The 15,000-nt window shown below is 46.5% G+C and overlaps 1 protein-coding gene across 1 annotated transcript in view; it reads left to right on the forward strand.

Moving 5' to 3' along the window:
* Window positions 1-15,000, forward strand: part of LOC109900466 (teneurin-3) — a 383,528-nt gene that overhangs the window by 292,514 nt on the left and 76,014 nt on the right. Inside the window, exons 11-13 of the mRNA XM_031828225.1 lie at window positions 1,536-1,730; window positions 3,749-3,949; window positions 8,899-9,084. Coding sequence (XP_031684085.1) covers window positions 1,536-1,730; window positions 3,749-3,949; window positions 8,899-9,084 — 582 coding nt within the window. The remainder of the gene's footprint in view (window positions 1-1,535; window positions 1,731-3,748; window positions 3,950-8,898; window positions 9,085-15,000) is intronic.

The following is a 15,000-nucleotide window of genomic DNA, read 5'->3' on the forward strand; positions in this document are numbered from 1 at the left end:
TGATACCCTGTATATGGCTCCATTAACCTGGTGATACCCTGTATATGGCTCCATTAACCTAGTGATACCCTGTATATGGCTCCATTAACCTAGTGATACCCTGTATATGGCTCCATTAACCCAGTGATACCCTGTATATATCTTATTAACCTGGTGATACCCTGTATATGGCTCCATTAACCTAGTGATACCCTGTATATATCTTATTAACCTGGTGATACCCTGTATATGGCTCCATTAACCTAGTGATACCCTGTATATGGCTCCATTAACCTAGTGATACTCTGTATATATCTTATTAACCTGGTGATACCCTGTATATGGCTCCATTAACCAAGTGATACCCTGTATATGGCTCCATTAACCTAGTGATACCCTGTTTATGGCTCCATTAACCTAGTGATACCCTGTATATATCTTATTAACCTGGTGATACCCTGTATATGGCTCCATTAACCTAGTGATACCCTGTATATGGCTCCATTAACCTAGTGATACCCTGTATATATCTTATTAACCTGGTGATACCCTGTATATGGCTCCATTAACCTAGTGATACCCTGTATATGGCTCCATTAACCTGGTGATACCCTGTATATGGCTCCATTAACCTAGTGATACCCTGTATATGGCTCCATTAATCTAGTGATACCCTGTTTATGGCTCCATTAACCTAGTGATACCCTGTATATATCTTATTAACCTGGTGATACCCTGTATATGGCTCCATTAACCTAGTGATACCCTGTTTATGTCTCCATTAACCTAGTGATACCCTGTATATATCTTATTAACCTGGTGATACCCTGTATATGGCTCCATTAACCTAGTGATACCCTGTATATGGCTCCATTAACCAAGTGATACCCTGTATATGGCTCCATTAACCTAGTGATACCCTGTTTATGGCTCCATTAACCCAGTGATACCCTGTATATATCTTATTAACCTGGTGATACCCTGTATATGGCTCCATTAACCTAGTGATACCCTGTATATGGCTCCATTAACCTAGTGATACCCTGTATATATCTTATTAACCTGGTGATACCCTGTATATGGCTCCATTAACCTAGTGATACCCTGTATATGGCTCCATTAACCTAGTGATACCCTGTATATATCTTATTAACCGGGTGATACCCTGTATATGGCTCCATTAACCAAGTGATACCCTGTATATGGCTCCATTAACCTAGTGATACCCTGTATATGGCTCCATTAACCTAGTGATACCCTGTATATGGCTCCATTAACCTAGTGATACCCTGTATATGGCTCCATTAACCTAGTGATACCCTGTATATGGCTCCATTAACCTGGTGACCTCATGTATATGCATTATTTTACTCCAACAAAAAATGTATTTGTATTTACAATATTGCAAAATCGTTTAAAAATGGAACATATATCTCATGAGACTATGTTGCCATGCATGTGTGAGTGTGCACACTGTATTATGTGTATGCTCGTGTGTGTATTTATGCACATACACGCTGTACATACCAACATCGTCCCTCTGTGTCCCATTGCAGCTTCGTGCCCCGTGCTGTGCAGTGGTAACGGCCAGTACTCCAGGGGTCGCTGCCTGTGCTTCAGTGGCTGGAAGGGGACCGAGTGTGACGTGCCCAGCAACCAGTGCATAGACATCCACTGTGGGGGACACGGCATCTGTATCATGGGCATCTGTGCCTGCAACACCGGATACAAGGGAGACAACTGTGAAGAAGGTAAGAGATCAGTCCTGTTAAGAGGGATCTTTTGATTTGCACAGTCCTTTTCCTTCTCTCCTCAGTGTGTGTGTGTGTGTGTGTGTGTGTGTGTGTGTGTTCAGACACATCCTCTTCCCCTCTTCCTTCCTTGTCAGCCAGTCAGTGTGTGATTGCTCAGCATTCACCATCATAATCTTTACCGCCAGCCAATAGTTCAGTATTACAGAAACAATTGCTACTCTCTACTTCACAGAGCAAATAATGACATTGCTGTCCCCATCGATGCGCGGCCTGTGACACACACACTGACTCGCTCTCACACATGCACGCACACATGCACCACACACACACACTGACAGAGAATGGAGAATATTAGATTAGCTAAATTATCCTGGCATGTAGCTGCTACGCTAGCCTACAAAACAACCCATCAGAAGGCTAGCTCTGTCTGTACATTAGATCCAATTATTGTACTTCCCTATGGGAGAAAATCTCATCTTCGCTGCTCAATAAAAGGTATCTCTGCCAACCTCCTATTGACACACACACACACACACACGCCACAAACCGACGCTAATGCAATTAGTTTGCAGTGAATGTTATTGTGAGGTCTGTGACCCTGTCAGTAGTCAATGGACAGATTAAGACCCATCATCACTGAGACAGCAGAGGGAAGTAACTGCAGCTCAACAAGCATCAGCTCCAGGCAACTTGCTGGGAATCAACAGACAAATCAAATCACATTTTATTTGTCACATGCGCACAATACAACAGGTGAGGATCTGGGGACCCATGCCAAATGTTTTTAGTCTCCTGAGGGGGAAAATATGTTGTCGTGCCCTCTTCACAACTGTCTTGGTGTGTTTGGACCATAATAGTTTGTTGGTGATGTAGATAACAAGGAGCTTGAAACTCTCGACCTGCCTGTAATGGGGGCCTGTTTAGCCCTCCTTTTCCTATAGTCCACGATCAGCACCTTTGTCTTGCTCACATTGAGGGAGAGGTTGTTGTCTCATCGTTGTCGGTGATCAGGCCTCCCACTGTTGTGTCATCAGCAAACTTAATGATGGTGTTGGAGTTGTACCTTGCCACGCAGTTGTGGGTGAACAGGGAGTACAAGAGGGAACTAAGCACGCACCCCTGAGGGGTTCCAGTGTTGAGGATCAGCGTGGCAGATGTGTTGTTGCCTACCCTTACCACCTGGGGGAGGCCTGTCAGGAAGTCCAGGATCCAGTTGCAGAGGGAGGTGTTTAGTCCCAGGGTCCTTAGCTTAGTGAGTACTATGGTGTTGAACGCTGAGCTGTAGACACTCACAAACCCAAAGATATTATACATGTAACAGTATAGCTTCCGTCCCTCTCCTCGCCCCTACCTGAGCTCAAACCAGGGACCCTCTGCACACATCAACAACAGCCACACTCGAAGCATCGTTACCCATCGCTCCACAAACGTCACGGCCCTTGCAGAGCAAAGGGAACAACTACTTCAAGGTCTCAGAGCGAGTGACGTCACGGATTGAAATGCTATTAGCGTGCACCACCGCTAACTATCAAGCCATTTCACATCGGTTATATTCACCCCCCTTTTGACCTCCTCCTTTTCCGCAGCAACCAGTGATCCGGGTCAACAGCATCAATGTCACAGTTTAGCTTCCGTCCCTCTCCTCGCCCCTACCTGGGCTCGAACCAGGGACCCTCTGCACACATCGACAACAGCCACCCTCGAAGCATCGTTACCCATCGCGCCATAAAAGCCGCGGCCCTTGCAGAGCAAGGGGAACAACTACTTCAAGGTCTCAGAGCGAGTGACGTCACCGATTGAAACGCTATTAGTGCGCACCACCGCTAACTAGCTAGCCATTTCACATTGGTTACATACACACACCGACACACACACAAACACAATTCCTCTGTTCCACAGTGAGTGTTTGTGTACTGTATGTTTACATTTGCTCTGTGCAACAATCCAGTGACAGCAGTTGGTTGAGAATTGATTGCAACAAATCAACCTCTCGCTCCTTCCCCTCCTCCCTCCAGTGGACTGCCTGGACCCTGGCTGTTCGGCCCATGGTGTGTGTATCCATGGGGAGTGCCACTGTAGCCCGGGCTGGGGGGGCACCAACTGTGAGACCCTCAAGACCATGTGCCCCGACCAGTGCTCCGGCCACGGCACCTACCAAAGCGAAAGCGGCACCTGCACCTGCGACACCAACTGGACCGGCCCCGACTGCTCTGTCGGTACGTTGTTGGTGTGAGCACGTTGTTTGAACTTTGGTAAAGGTTATTAGTTGTTAGCATGCTAGCCTTCACTCAGAAGTACTACATTTTTGGTACGTTATTAGCACATTAGCATGCTAGCCTCAAATGAACTCAGCAGTATTACATTTGGTATGTTGTTAGCACATTAGCATGTTAGTGTCTCATTAACTCAGCAGTACTACATTTGGTACATTGTTAGCACATTAGCATGCTAACCTCAAATTAACTCAGCACTATTACATTTGGTATGTTGTTAGCACATTAGCATGTTAGCATCTCATTAACTCAGCACTACTACATTTGGTACGTTGTTAGCACATTAGCATGTTAGCCTCTCATTAACTTAGCAGTATTACATTTGTTGTTTGAACATTAGCATGCTAGCCTGTCATTTGTTAGCTACAACTCATTCACTACGTGGAGATAGCTGGATGTCTAGTAAAGATGTCATTCACATTCACAGAGCTTCTCTCACACAGTTGTGCCATGGCCTTCCCATCTACAGTGGGGCAAAAAAGTATTTAGTCAGCCACCAATTGTGCAAGTTCTCCCACTTAAAAAGATGAGAGAGGCCTGTAATTTTCATCATAGGTACACTTCAACTATGACAGAGAAAATGAGAAAAAAAATCCTGAAAATCACATTGTAGGATTTTTTATGATTTTATTTGCAAATTACGGTGGAAAATAAGTATTTGGTCACCTACAAACAAGCAAGATTTCTGGCTCTCACAGACCTGTAACTTCTTCTTTAAGAGGCTCCTCTGTCCTCCACTCGTTATCTGTATTAATGGCACCTGTTTGAACTTGTTATCAGTATAAAAGACACCTGTCCACAACCTCAAACAGTCACACTCCAAACTCCACTATGGCCAAGACCAAAGAGCTGTCAAAGGACACCAGAAATAAAATTGTAGACATGCACCAGGCTGGGAAGACTGAATCTGCAATAGCTAAGCAGCTTGGTTTGAAGAAATCAACTGTGGGAGCAATTATTAGGAAATGCAAGACATACAAGACCACTGATAATCTCCCTCGATCTGGGGCTCCACGCAAGATCTCACCCGTGGGGTCAAAATGATCACAAGAACGGTGAGCAAAAATCCCAGAACCACACGGGGGGACCTAGTGAATGACCTGCAGAGAGCTGAGACCAAAGTAACAAAGCCTACCATCAGTAACACACTACGCCGCCAGGGACTCAAATCCTGCAGTGCCAGACTTGTCCCCCTTCTTAAGCCAGTACATGTCCAGGCCTGTCTGAAGTTTGCTAGAGAGCATTTGTATGACCCAGAAGAAGATTGGGAGAATTATTTTCTGGTTAGATGAAACCAAAATATAACTTTTTGGTACAAACTCAACTTGTCGTGTTTGGAGGACAAAGAATGCTGAGTTGCATCCAAAGAACACCATACCTACTGTGAAGCATGGGGGTGGAAACATCATGCTTTGGGGCTGTTTTTCTGCAAAGGGACCAGGACGACTGATGCTGAAAAGGAAAGAATGAATGAGGCCATGTATCGTGAGATTTTGAGTGAAAACCTCCTTCCATCAGCAGGGCATTGAAAATGAACCGTGGCTGGGTCTTTCAGCATGACAATGATCCCAGACACACTGCCCAGGCAACGAAGGAGTGGCTTCGTAAGAAGCATTTCAAGGTCCTGGAGTGGCCTAGCCAGTCTCCAGATCTCAACCCCATAGAAAATCTTTGGAGGGAGTTGAACGTCCGTGTTGCCCAGCAACAGCCCCAAAACATCACTGCTCTAGAGGAGATCTGCATGGAGGAATGGGCCAAAATACCAGCAACAGTGTGTGAAAACCTTGTGAAGACTGACAGAAAATGTTTGACCTCTGTCATTGCTAACAAAGGGTATATAACAAAGTACAATGTGATTTTCTGGATTTTTTTTCTCATTTTGTCTGTCATAGTTGAAGTGTACCTATGATGAAAATTACAGGCCTCTCATCTTTTTAAGTGGGAGAACTTGCACAATTGGTGGCTGACTAAATAGTATTTTGCCCCACTGTATATTCTTTGTACTGTATTGCTCTCTCTTTCATTCTTTATCTCTCTCGTTTCACTGCTGCTTTGTTGACTAATGCTGTTATAAAGGCCGCAGTGTGATTTTTATATTAACTTGGCTTAGAGAGGAGAGATCACATCGATCTGATCCATTTTTCATTTGAGAGAAAGCTGTGTTTATTTGCCTCTAACACACTGGCTCAGCCAGCAAAGAGAAGGACGGATGGAGGGAGAGCAAGGGCCGGGGGTTTGTTAATTACACCTAGTTTAAATTAAATAAGACTGCACTGCTAATTACTAGAGAACAGAGAGGGAGGGATGGAGAGAAGGAGAGAGACTGAGAGACAGAGAGAGAGAAAGAGAGAGTGAATGGAGGGCAATTCCACACCAGGACAGTTCGAAAATATTGATTTGTTCTGGTGGTTCTCATAGAAACTTCATTGGGAGGACGGATGTTTGACATTTCTCCCACTTCTTTTGTTTGTTTTTAAATCAGGAGGAAGTGGAAATTTGAGTCTCTTTTTAGACCTATACATGCGTTGTGTAAGACCGTATGATCTGTGAACCGTGCATGATACAGACAACATCTTGGAGTCATTATACTCCTTATAGTGGAGATTCTGATATGTCAAAAGTACCCTTTTTTTATCTTGTTCATTTCAATAGGTATTACTTGGAACAATATGCTCTACACATGCATCGACTTTCTAGAGTGGGAGGAGTGATTCACACATTATTTTTTTTAAAGATAAGCATGTCAAACATCCTTCCTCGCAATGAAATTTCTATGTGAGAATTGACCTAAATTCTCACACTTTCTATCGGAGGTAACCTAAATATTTTTGCGGCTGTCCACGGTGACCTTCAGACAGACGTGACCAGGGCCTCAGTCTGGTCACCCCTCCAGGCCGCTCCCTCCCTCCCTCCCTCCTCCCTGCTTCACACAGCGCCCGCCACGTCTCGCACATACATACCCATACACACACCGCCCCGGCGACACGGCGATGACAGTGACGAACAGCGCCACTTCCTGACACACAACACACTTTCTCTCACAAACACACAACGGTAATGGCAGCTCGCCACAGGCAGCGGCGGCCCACACTGAGCGAAGCCCCTCCAGGGGGCTGATGGAACTTTAGAGACCGAGAAAGACTGAGCGGTCGGGGGTCTGTTGGTCTTGTGGTCTTACCTGGAATGACTCAGAGAGGAACCTCTTGGTCTTCTAGCCACTGATAGCTCGTCTAAGAGAACTCCGCTCAATCAATGTCTTCTATCGAGCCACTGACTTCAACCGGAATTGCTTCTCTTAGCCACTGTCTGATAGCAATGGCCCTACGGTCGATTATTTGTCCCTGCCTGCAAAGAGTCCAAGAAGTGGCAACATTTCAGATGCTTTTATTCCTATACCCATGCTATAGCACTGTAGTTAACATTGTATGAGGATTTTCTTCCAGTATAACTACAGTGATCTGTTCTGAACTCTCTGACACAGGTCTCATCCATTCTACTGGGTTTTGTTTCTACAGGACAGCATTTCAGTAAGATGTAGATACTGTGTATTCAGTAGTTAACCAGGGTGGGGCCTGTCCGAGTATAGTCTTCACCCTGCCAGACATCTGCTGCCTGCAATCCTGACTGTCTGTCTGTATGTACAGACCTGCCAAGACAGACACAAGACATAAAAAATGTTGACTGTGGGTCAGTTGGGAGAGCATGGCGCTTGCAACGCCAGGGTTGTGGGTTCGATTCCCTCGGGGGACCAGTACGAAAGTGAGTGCACTCACTTCTGTGAGTCGCTCTGGATAAGAGCATCTGCTTAATTACAAAAATGTCGTGTTGAGTGTCTCTCTTATATTTTGTGCAAACAACAATTCCTTCAAACACCACTCCCCTCAGTTTATATTTCAAGGTCGTATCAATAAAGGCGTTCCTGTCTTCTTCTTAAACCGCAACAAAAAAGAATGGAAAACAAGTGTCACTTCAACTCAGAGCTAAAAGTGATAGGTGGAATTTTAACTCACACTTCTGGTTCAAATGGTCTTAACTCTGAAGAACAGAACAGAGACAAAAACAGTTCCATCTCAACTGACAACATTCCGTCAGTCGGGAGTCTGTACCAAACAAGCCCAGATTGTGTGCAGGCTTCCATCTATGGACCCCACTGCAGCAGGATTGATTTATCTGTGGTTGATTGGTTTGGTCGTTCTGGTTCAGGCACAGTGGGAATTCTTGTGTCTGGCTGGATGGCTGGCTAACAGTGTCTACCCATCCTCTACCCTTATCCTATTCTAACCCTGTCTGAGGTAAAGTTCAATATGTCTACTCTCATAGCCTGAACTGTTCATACTCAATGATCACACCTCTGCCCCCCCCACTCGCACGCATACACACACACACACACACACACCCCATATTACACCAACACCTCAGACCCACCACAGGACCACGCACCCCCACCACCGTGCCCCACCCAGGAACCTTCGAAACCTCCCACACTCTTCATGCTACACCGCGTCAGCCACGGGGGACAGACGTGTCAGGGTAGCAAGGTGTTATTTGAGAAATACCAGGCTGACAACCATATCCACCCGACCCCGACCCCACCCCGCTGACCAGCCCAAAACACAATAGTGGAAGCATTGTGCCAACGGAGACCCAGCCTGGCTACAGTTGATACAGAGATAGATGTAACCTTATGTCTGTTTCGTTTGTTATGAATGAATGTGTTTCTACAACCACTTCTAGGTCTCAAAGCGGGTGACGTCACTTTGCACAGTGGACGCTACTAGCACACCCAGATAACTAGCTAGCGATTACACACTGACACTAACATTTCCTTGTGTGTGTGTGTGTTTGTGTGTGTGTGTGTGTGTGTTTGCGTGCATGTGTGTGTGTGTGTACAGAGGTGTGTGTGGTGGACTGCGGCCCCCACGGCGTGTGTTTTGGGGGCAGCTGTCGTTGCGAGGAGGGCTGGACGGGTACAGTCTGTGACCAGAAGGCCTGCCACCCCATGTGCACTAAGAACGGAGTCTGCAAGGAGGGCAAGTGTGAGTGCAACCAGGGCTGGACCGGAGAGCACTGCAACATCGGTAGGTCTACTGAAGAATACACATGCCTACAGTGGACATACACATGAATACATCATATGGGTCAACGATTAAAGACACTGTTACAAGGAAACACACACGTTTTCACACACGTTTTCTCTCTCACACACACCCACCAATCACACACACTCCTCTACCTCTGAAGCTGTCTGTCCATCCATGATTCCCCCAGCTCTCACACCACGGAGGACTCCAACCTGTGGGTCTATATGGCTTTGAACAGCCAGCTGAAGTAGCATCTGATCCCAGTCTCCTTTTTCCTCTCTTTCCTCTCCATCCCTCTCTTTACAAGGGCCTGGCCAACTCCATCCCTCTCTTTACAAGGGCCTGGCCAACTCCATCCCTCTCTTTACAAGGGCCTGGCCAACTCCATCCCTCTCTTTACAAGGGCCTGGCCAACTCCATCCCTCTCTTTACAAGGGCCTGGCCAACTCCATCCCTCTCTTTACAAGGGCCTGGCCAACTCCATCCCTCTCTTTACAAGGGCCTGGCCAACTCCATCCCTCTCTTTACAAGGGCCTGGCCAACCCCATCCCTCTCTTTACAAGGGCTTGGCCAACTCCATCCCTCTCTTTACAAGGGCCTGGCCAACTCCATCCCTCTCTTTACAAGGGCTTGGCCAACTCCATCCCTCTCTTTACAAGGGCCTGGCCAACTCCATCCCTCTCTTTACAAGGGCCTGGCCAACTCCATCCCTCTCTTTACAAGGGCCTGGCCAACTCCATCCCTCTCTTTACAAGGGCCTGGCCAACTCCATCCCTCTCTTTACAAGGGCGTGGCCAACTCCATCCCTCTCTTTACAAGGGCCTGGCCAACTCCATCCCTCTCTTTACAAGGGCCTGGCCAACTCCATCCCTCTCTTTACAAGGGCGTGGCCAACTCCCTCCCTCTCTTTACAAGGGCCTGGCCAACTCCATCCCTCTCTTTACAAGGGCCTGGCCAACTCCATCCCTCTCTTTACAAGGGCCTGGCCAACTCCATCCCTCTCTTTACAAGGGCCTGGCCAACTCCATCCCTCTCTTTACAAGGGCCTGGCCAACTCCATCCCTCTCTTTACAAGGGCTTGGCCAACTCCCTCCCACTCTGCAGCCTGCTCTTTGTAGTCACTCACGTGACCTGTGTTAAGAAGGCCTGCAGAGTCCCCATGGGGCGCTGCTGACCTTTAACCTCTATCAAAACACTGACGTTTACTGTCGTTAAGGCAGTGTGGAGAAGATAGACTGTGTGTGTCCTGTTCCAAGCTCTCCGTCTTAACAAGAGGGTACAGAGCAGGGTTGTAAATGCCTGGCGCGTTGTTGTTTAGCTTTTAAGCCGGGTGTGAAACAAACACCAAACACTGAAACAGGCCAAAGCCTCCTCTATACGATGCAAAGATACGAGCCCTAAAGAGAACTGAGAAATCATGTTTGGTTAATCGTTTCCCTCTCAACCCCTACATCACAAAACCTACTTAATTGTTATCAAGCAAATCTTGTTTTGTCGGCTGATTCCCTGATATGAAGTTGATTGCAGAGCAGAATGCATGTTCTCCCCTCACACACAGAACTCGTGTTCTGTTCTGCCTCGATCTCTGCAGCACAAACTCAGCAGGGGTGCGTTTTGAGGCGTCGTTCCGCTTCACTCAATTGGTCAACATTGTGGAGCGGATGTCGTTGACAGACTGAACGGGCCCCCATTGTGGCTGGCCGTCTTTATTAGGTTCTGGTCCGTTATTCAAACGAAAAATCAGATGAATTAGCCAGAGTTAGAGTTTAGCGTGGTGTCCCCCACTCATTTAGCGGTCGAGTTAGAGTTTAGCGTGGTGTCCCCCACTCATTTAGCGGTCGAGTTAGAGTTTAGCGTGGTGTCCCCCACTCATTTAGCGGTCGAGTTAGAGTTTAGCGTGGTGTCCCCCACTCATTTAGCGGTCAAGTTAGAGTTTAGCGTGGTGTCCCCCACTCATTTAGCGGTCGAGTTAGAGTTTAGCGTGGTGTCCCCCACTCATTTAGCGGTCGAGTTAGAGTTTAGCGTGGTGTCCCCCACTCATTTAGCGGTCAAGTTAGAGTTTAGCGTGGTGTCCCCCACTCATTTAGCGGTCGAGTTAGAGTTTAGCGTGGTGTCCCCCACTCATTTAGCGGTCAAGTTAGAGTTTAGCGTGGTGTCCCCCACTCATTTAGCGGTCGAGTTAGAGTTTAGCGTGGTGTCCCCCACTCATTTAGCGGTCGAGTTAGAGTTTAGCGTGGTGTCCCCCACTCATTTAGCGGTCAAGTTAGAGTTTAGCGTGGTGTCCCCCACTCATTTAGCGGTCGAGTTAGAGTTTAGTGTGGTGTCCCCCACTCATTTAGCGGTCGAGTTAGAGTTTAGCGTGGTGTCCCCCACTCATTTAGCGGTCGAGTTAGAGTTTAGCGTGGTGTCCCCCACTCATTTAGCGGTCGAGTTAGAGTTTAGCGTGGTGTCCCCCACTCATTTAGCGGTCAAGTTAGAGTTTAGCGTGGTGTCCCCCACTCATTTAGCGGTCGAGTTAGAGTTTAGTGTGGTGTCCCCCACTCATTTAGCGGTCGAGTTAGAGTTTAGCGTGGTGTCCCCCACTCATTTAGCGGTCGAGTTAGAGTTTAGCGTGGTGTCCCCCACTCATTTAGCGGTCGAGTTAGAGTTTAGCGTGGTGTCCCCCACTCATTGTCACGGCTAATCAAGGTGGGTGGAATCAGGCGCAGAGAGCAGAATGCGATAATAAAGTTTATTCTCCGGTGAACAAACAAACACGGTCAACCCAAACAAACACGGTCAACCCAAACACACACAGGGTGAAATATCCAACATAGGATAACAGACTAACCGGAGAATAAGAAAACACGATAACCACGACAGATGAAAATTAATGACAAAATAAACAATCCCGCACAAAACAAGGGTGGGACAACCTACATTATATACAGACACTAATTAACTAAACAACACACAGGTGAAACCAATCAGACAAAACCAACAGATACACGAAAAGGGATCGGTAGTGGCTAGTAGGACGGTGACGACGACCGCCGAGCACCGCCTGAACGGGCAGGAGAGCCAACCTTGGCGGAGGTCGTGACACTCATTTAGTGGTCGAGTTAGAGTTTAGCGTGGTGTCCCCCACTCATTTAGCGGTCGAGTTAGAGTTTAGTGTGGTGTCCCCCACTCATTTAGCGGTCGAGTTAGAGTTTAGTGTGGTGTCCCCCACTCATTTAGCGGTCGAGTTAGAGTTTAGTGTGGTGTCCCCCACTCATTTAGCGGTCGAGTTAGAGTTAAGGAGCCCTCATACTAGGTTGGGTTTGCTCCTAGCAGAACTCAGCAATATTAATGTTTGTCCCTATTGAGACACCATAGTAGCAACATACCCAGTAAGACTTTTGAATTTTTAAAATTTTAATTTTACCCCTTTTTCTCCCCAATTTCGTTGTATCCAATTGTTGTAGTAGCTACTATCTTGTCTCATCGCTACACATCGCCACAGATGGGGCAGCAGTAAAGCGCCCTTACCCACTGTGCCACCCGGGAGGCCCCAACTAGTCATCTCTCATTGAATGACAATCCCTTCCTACTAGGAGTAGTACTGTTGACCAATCACCGGCGAAGGGGCGTAGACTTCGGCTAACGAACTTGGACTTGCCTCTCAAGCAAAAATGTTGTGTGCGTGAACAGCCGGGAAAAAAACCTGCCGAACACCAAAACAAACAAAAAGTCATGATTTTGTCATAATATGCAAACTGTTTTGACTGGGAAGCATGCGACAGGCATGGTGACAGGCTTAGTGACAGGCATGGTGTACCCCAGCGGTGTGTTTTCAGGTTTCGTGACACTCTCTGCACACACACATAAAAAATGCGAGCGCACACACACACACACACTGACTCACTCTACTCATCATCATATAGTTAATTTCTTCTGTGTCAATAATGTGTGTCTGATTAGCTCTGGCTGGCCCTATGAAAGGAAGCACCTACAGCTGCCTATTTCCCCTGAAAATAACACCTTTTGGCTCATTATTAGTCTTCAGACACTCTTTCTTAGCATTCAGACACCAAAATACAAAGGCAGGATGCTCCTTGAAGCCCTAGTCTGAAACTGACACCCTGCAGGGGTTGGCTGGGACGTGAGTCAGTGTCCTTAAAAGTTCCACCTCTCTGTCCTTGAGATGTTCTCTCCTGTTTCAGAGTAGCGCGTCAGAGGTGGTGAGGGCCACCGTGCATCATTTGTGTCTGCTGAAGGTAAAGATAAATACATTAGCAAGAGAATGACTTCCTCCTAAAGGGGAAGGGACGTCAACCAGATAGAACAGCAGAACTTTCTAGACTGTTTAGTACGGGACGGATCCCACTGCTGCCACCCCGCTCTGACCCCGGACAGTCTCACCGCATTGCCTCGTACACAATCACAGTACAACCCCCACCAGAACAAATACCATACAGTATGTCCTTATCCAATCGCTTATTCACAACAACTCAAACAAAGAGTGTATAGTGTAATGTTCAGTCAACACTGATTTGCATTACTATATCCTCACGCTGTCTCAGTAGAACACCAGTTAAGACATTACTATTACAGTGGCAAGAACAAGTATGTGAACACATTGGAATTACCTGGATTTCTGCATACATTGGTCATCAGGTTTGATCTGATCATCATCTAAGTCACAACAATAGACACACACAGTGTGTTATTTTCTATATTGAATACATAATGTAAACATTCACAGTGTAGGTTGGGGAAGTATGTGAATAGGCTAATGACTTCTCTAAAAGCTCATATAAGTCAGGAGTCAACTAACCTGGAGTCAATGATCAATGAGGCGAGATTGGAGATGTTGGTTAGAGCTGCCTTGCCCTATAAACTCAAAATTTGAGGTTGCTATTCACAAGAAGCATTGCCTGATGTGAACCATGCCTCAAACAAAGAGATCTCAGAAGACCCAAGATTATGAATTGTTAACTTGATGTTCATCAGTCCACGTTAAGATAAATTGTCTATAAATGGAGAAAGTTCAGCACTGTTTCTAGTCTGTTGCTACTCTCCCTCTTGACTGCAAGAGCACAGCGCAGAATGCTCAATGAGGTTAAGAAGAATCCTACAGTGTCAGCTAAATACAGAAATCTCTGGAACATGCTAACATCTCTGTTGACGAGTCTACGATACGTAAAACACTAAACAAGAATGGATGAAGCCCAAAAAAAAACATTGCTGCATGTCTGAAGTTTGCAAAAGTGCACCTGGATGTTCCACAGCACCACAGTGCTACTAGCAAAATAGTGGACAGATGAAAGTACAGTTGAGTTGTTTGAAAGGAACACGACACACTATGTGTGGAGAAAAAAAGGTACAGCACACCAACATCAAAACCTCATCCCAACTGTAAAGTATGGTGGAGGAAGCATCATGGTTTGGGGCTGCTTTGCTGCCTCGGGGCCTGGACAGCTTGCTATCATCGACGGAAAAATGAATTCCCAAGTTTATCAAGACATTTTGCAGGAGAATGTTAGGGTTTCTGTCCACCAATTGAAGCTCAACAGAAGTTAGGTGATGCAACAGGACAACGAACCAAAACTCAGCAGTAAATCAACAACAGAATGGCTTCAACAGAAGAAAATACGCCTTCTGTAGTGGCCCAGTCAGAGTCCTGACCTCAACCCGATTGAGATGCTGTGGCCTGACCTCAAGAGAGCAGTTCACACCAGACATCCCAAGAATATTGCTGAACTGAAACAGTTTTGTAAAGAGGAATGGTCCAAAATTCCACCTGACTGTTGTGCAGGTCTGATCCGCAACTACAGAAAACATTTGGTTGAGGTTATTGCTGCCAAAGGAGGGTCAACCAGTTATTAAATCCAAGGGGTCACGTACTTTCCCCACCCTGCACTGTGAATGTTCACACAGTGTGTTCAATAA

This window comes from Oncorhynchus kisutch, linkage group LG7, assembly GCF_002021735.2.
Source record: "Oncorhynchus kisutch isolate 150728-3 linkage group LG7, Okis_V2, whole genome shotgun sequence".
Classification (NCBI taxonomy): Eukaryota; Metazoa; Chordata; class Actinopteri; order Salmoniformes; family Salmonidae; genus Oncorhynchus; species Oncorhynchus kisutch.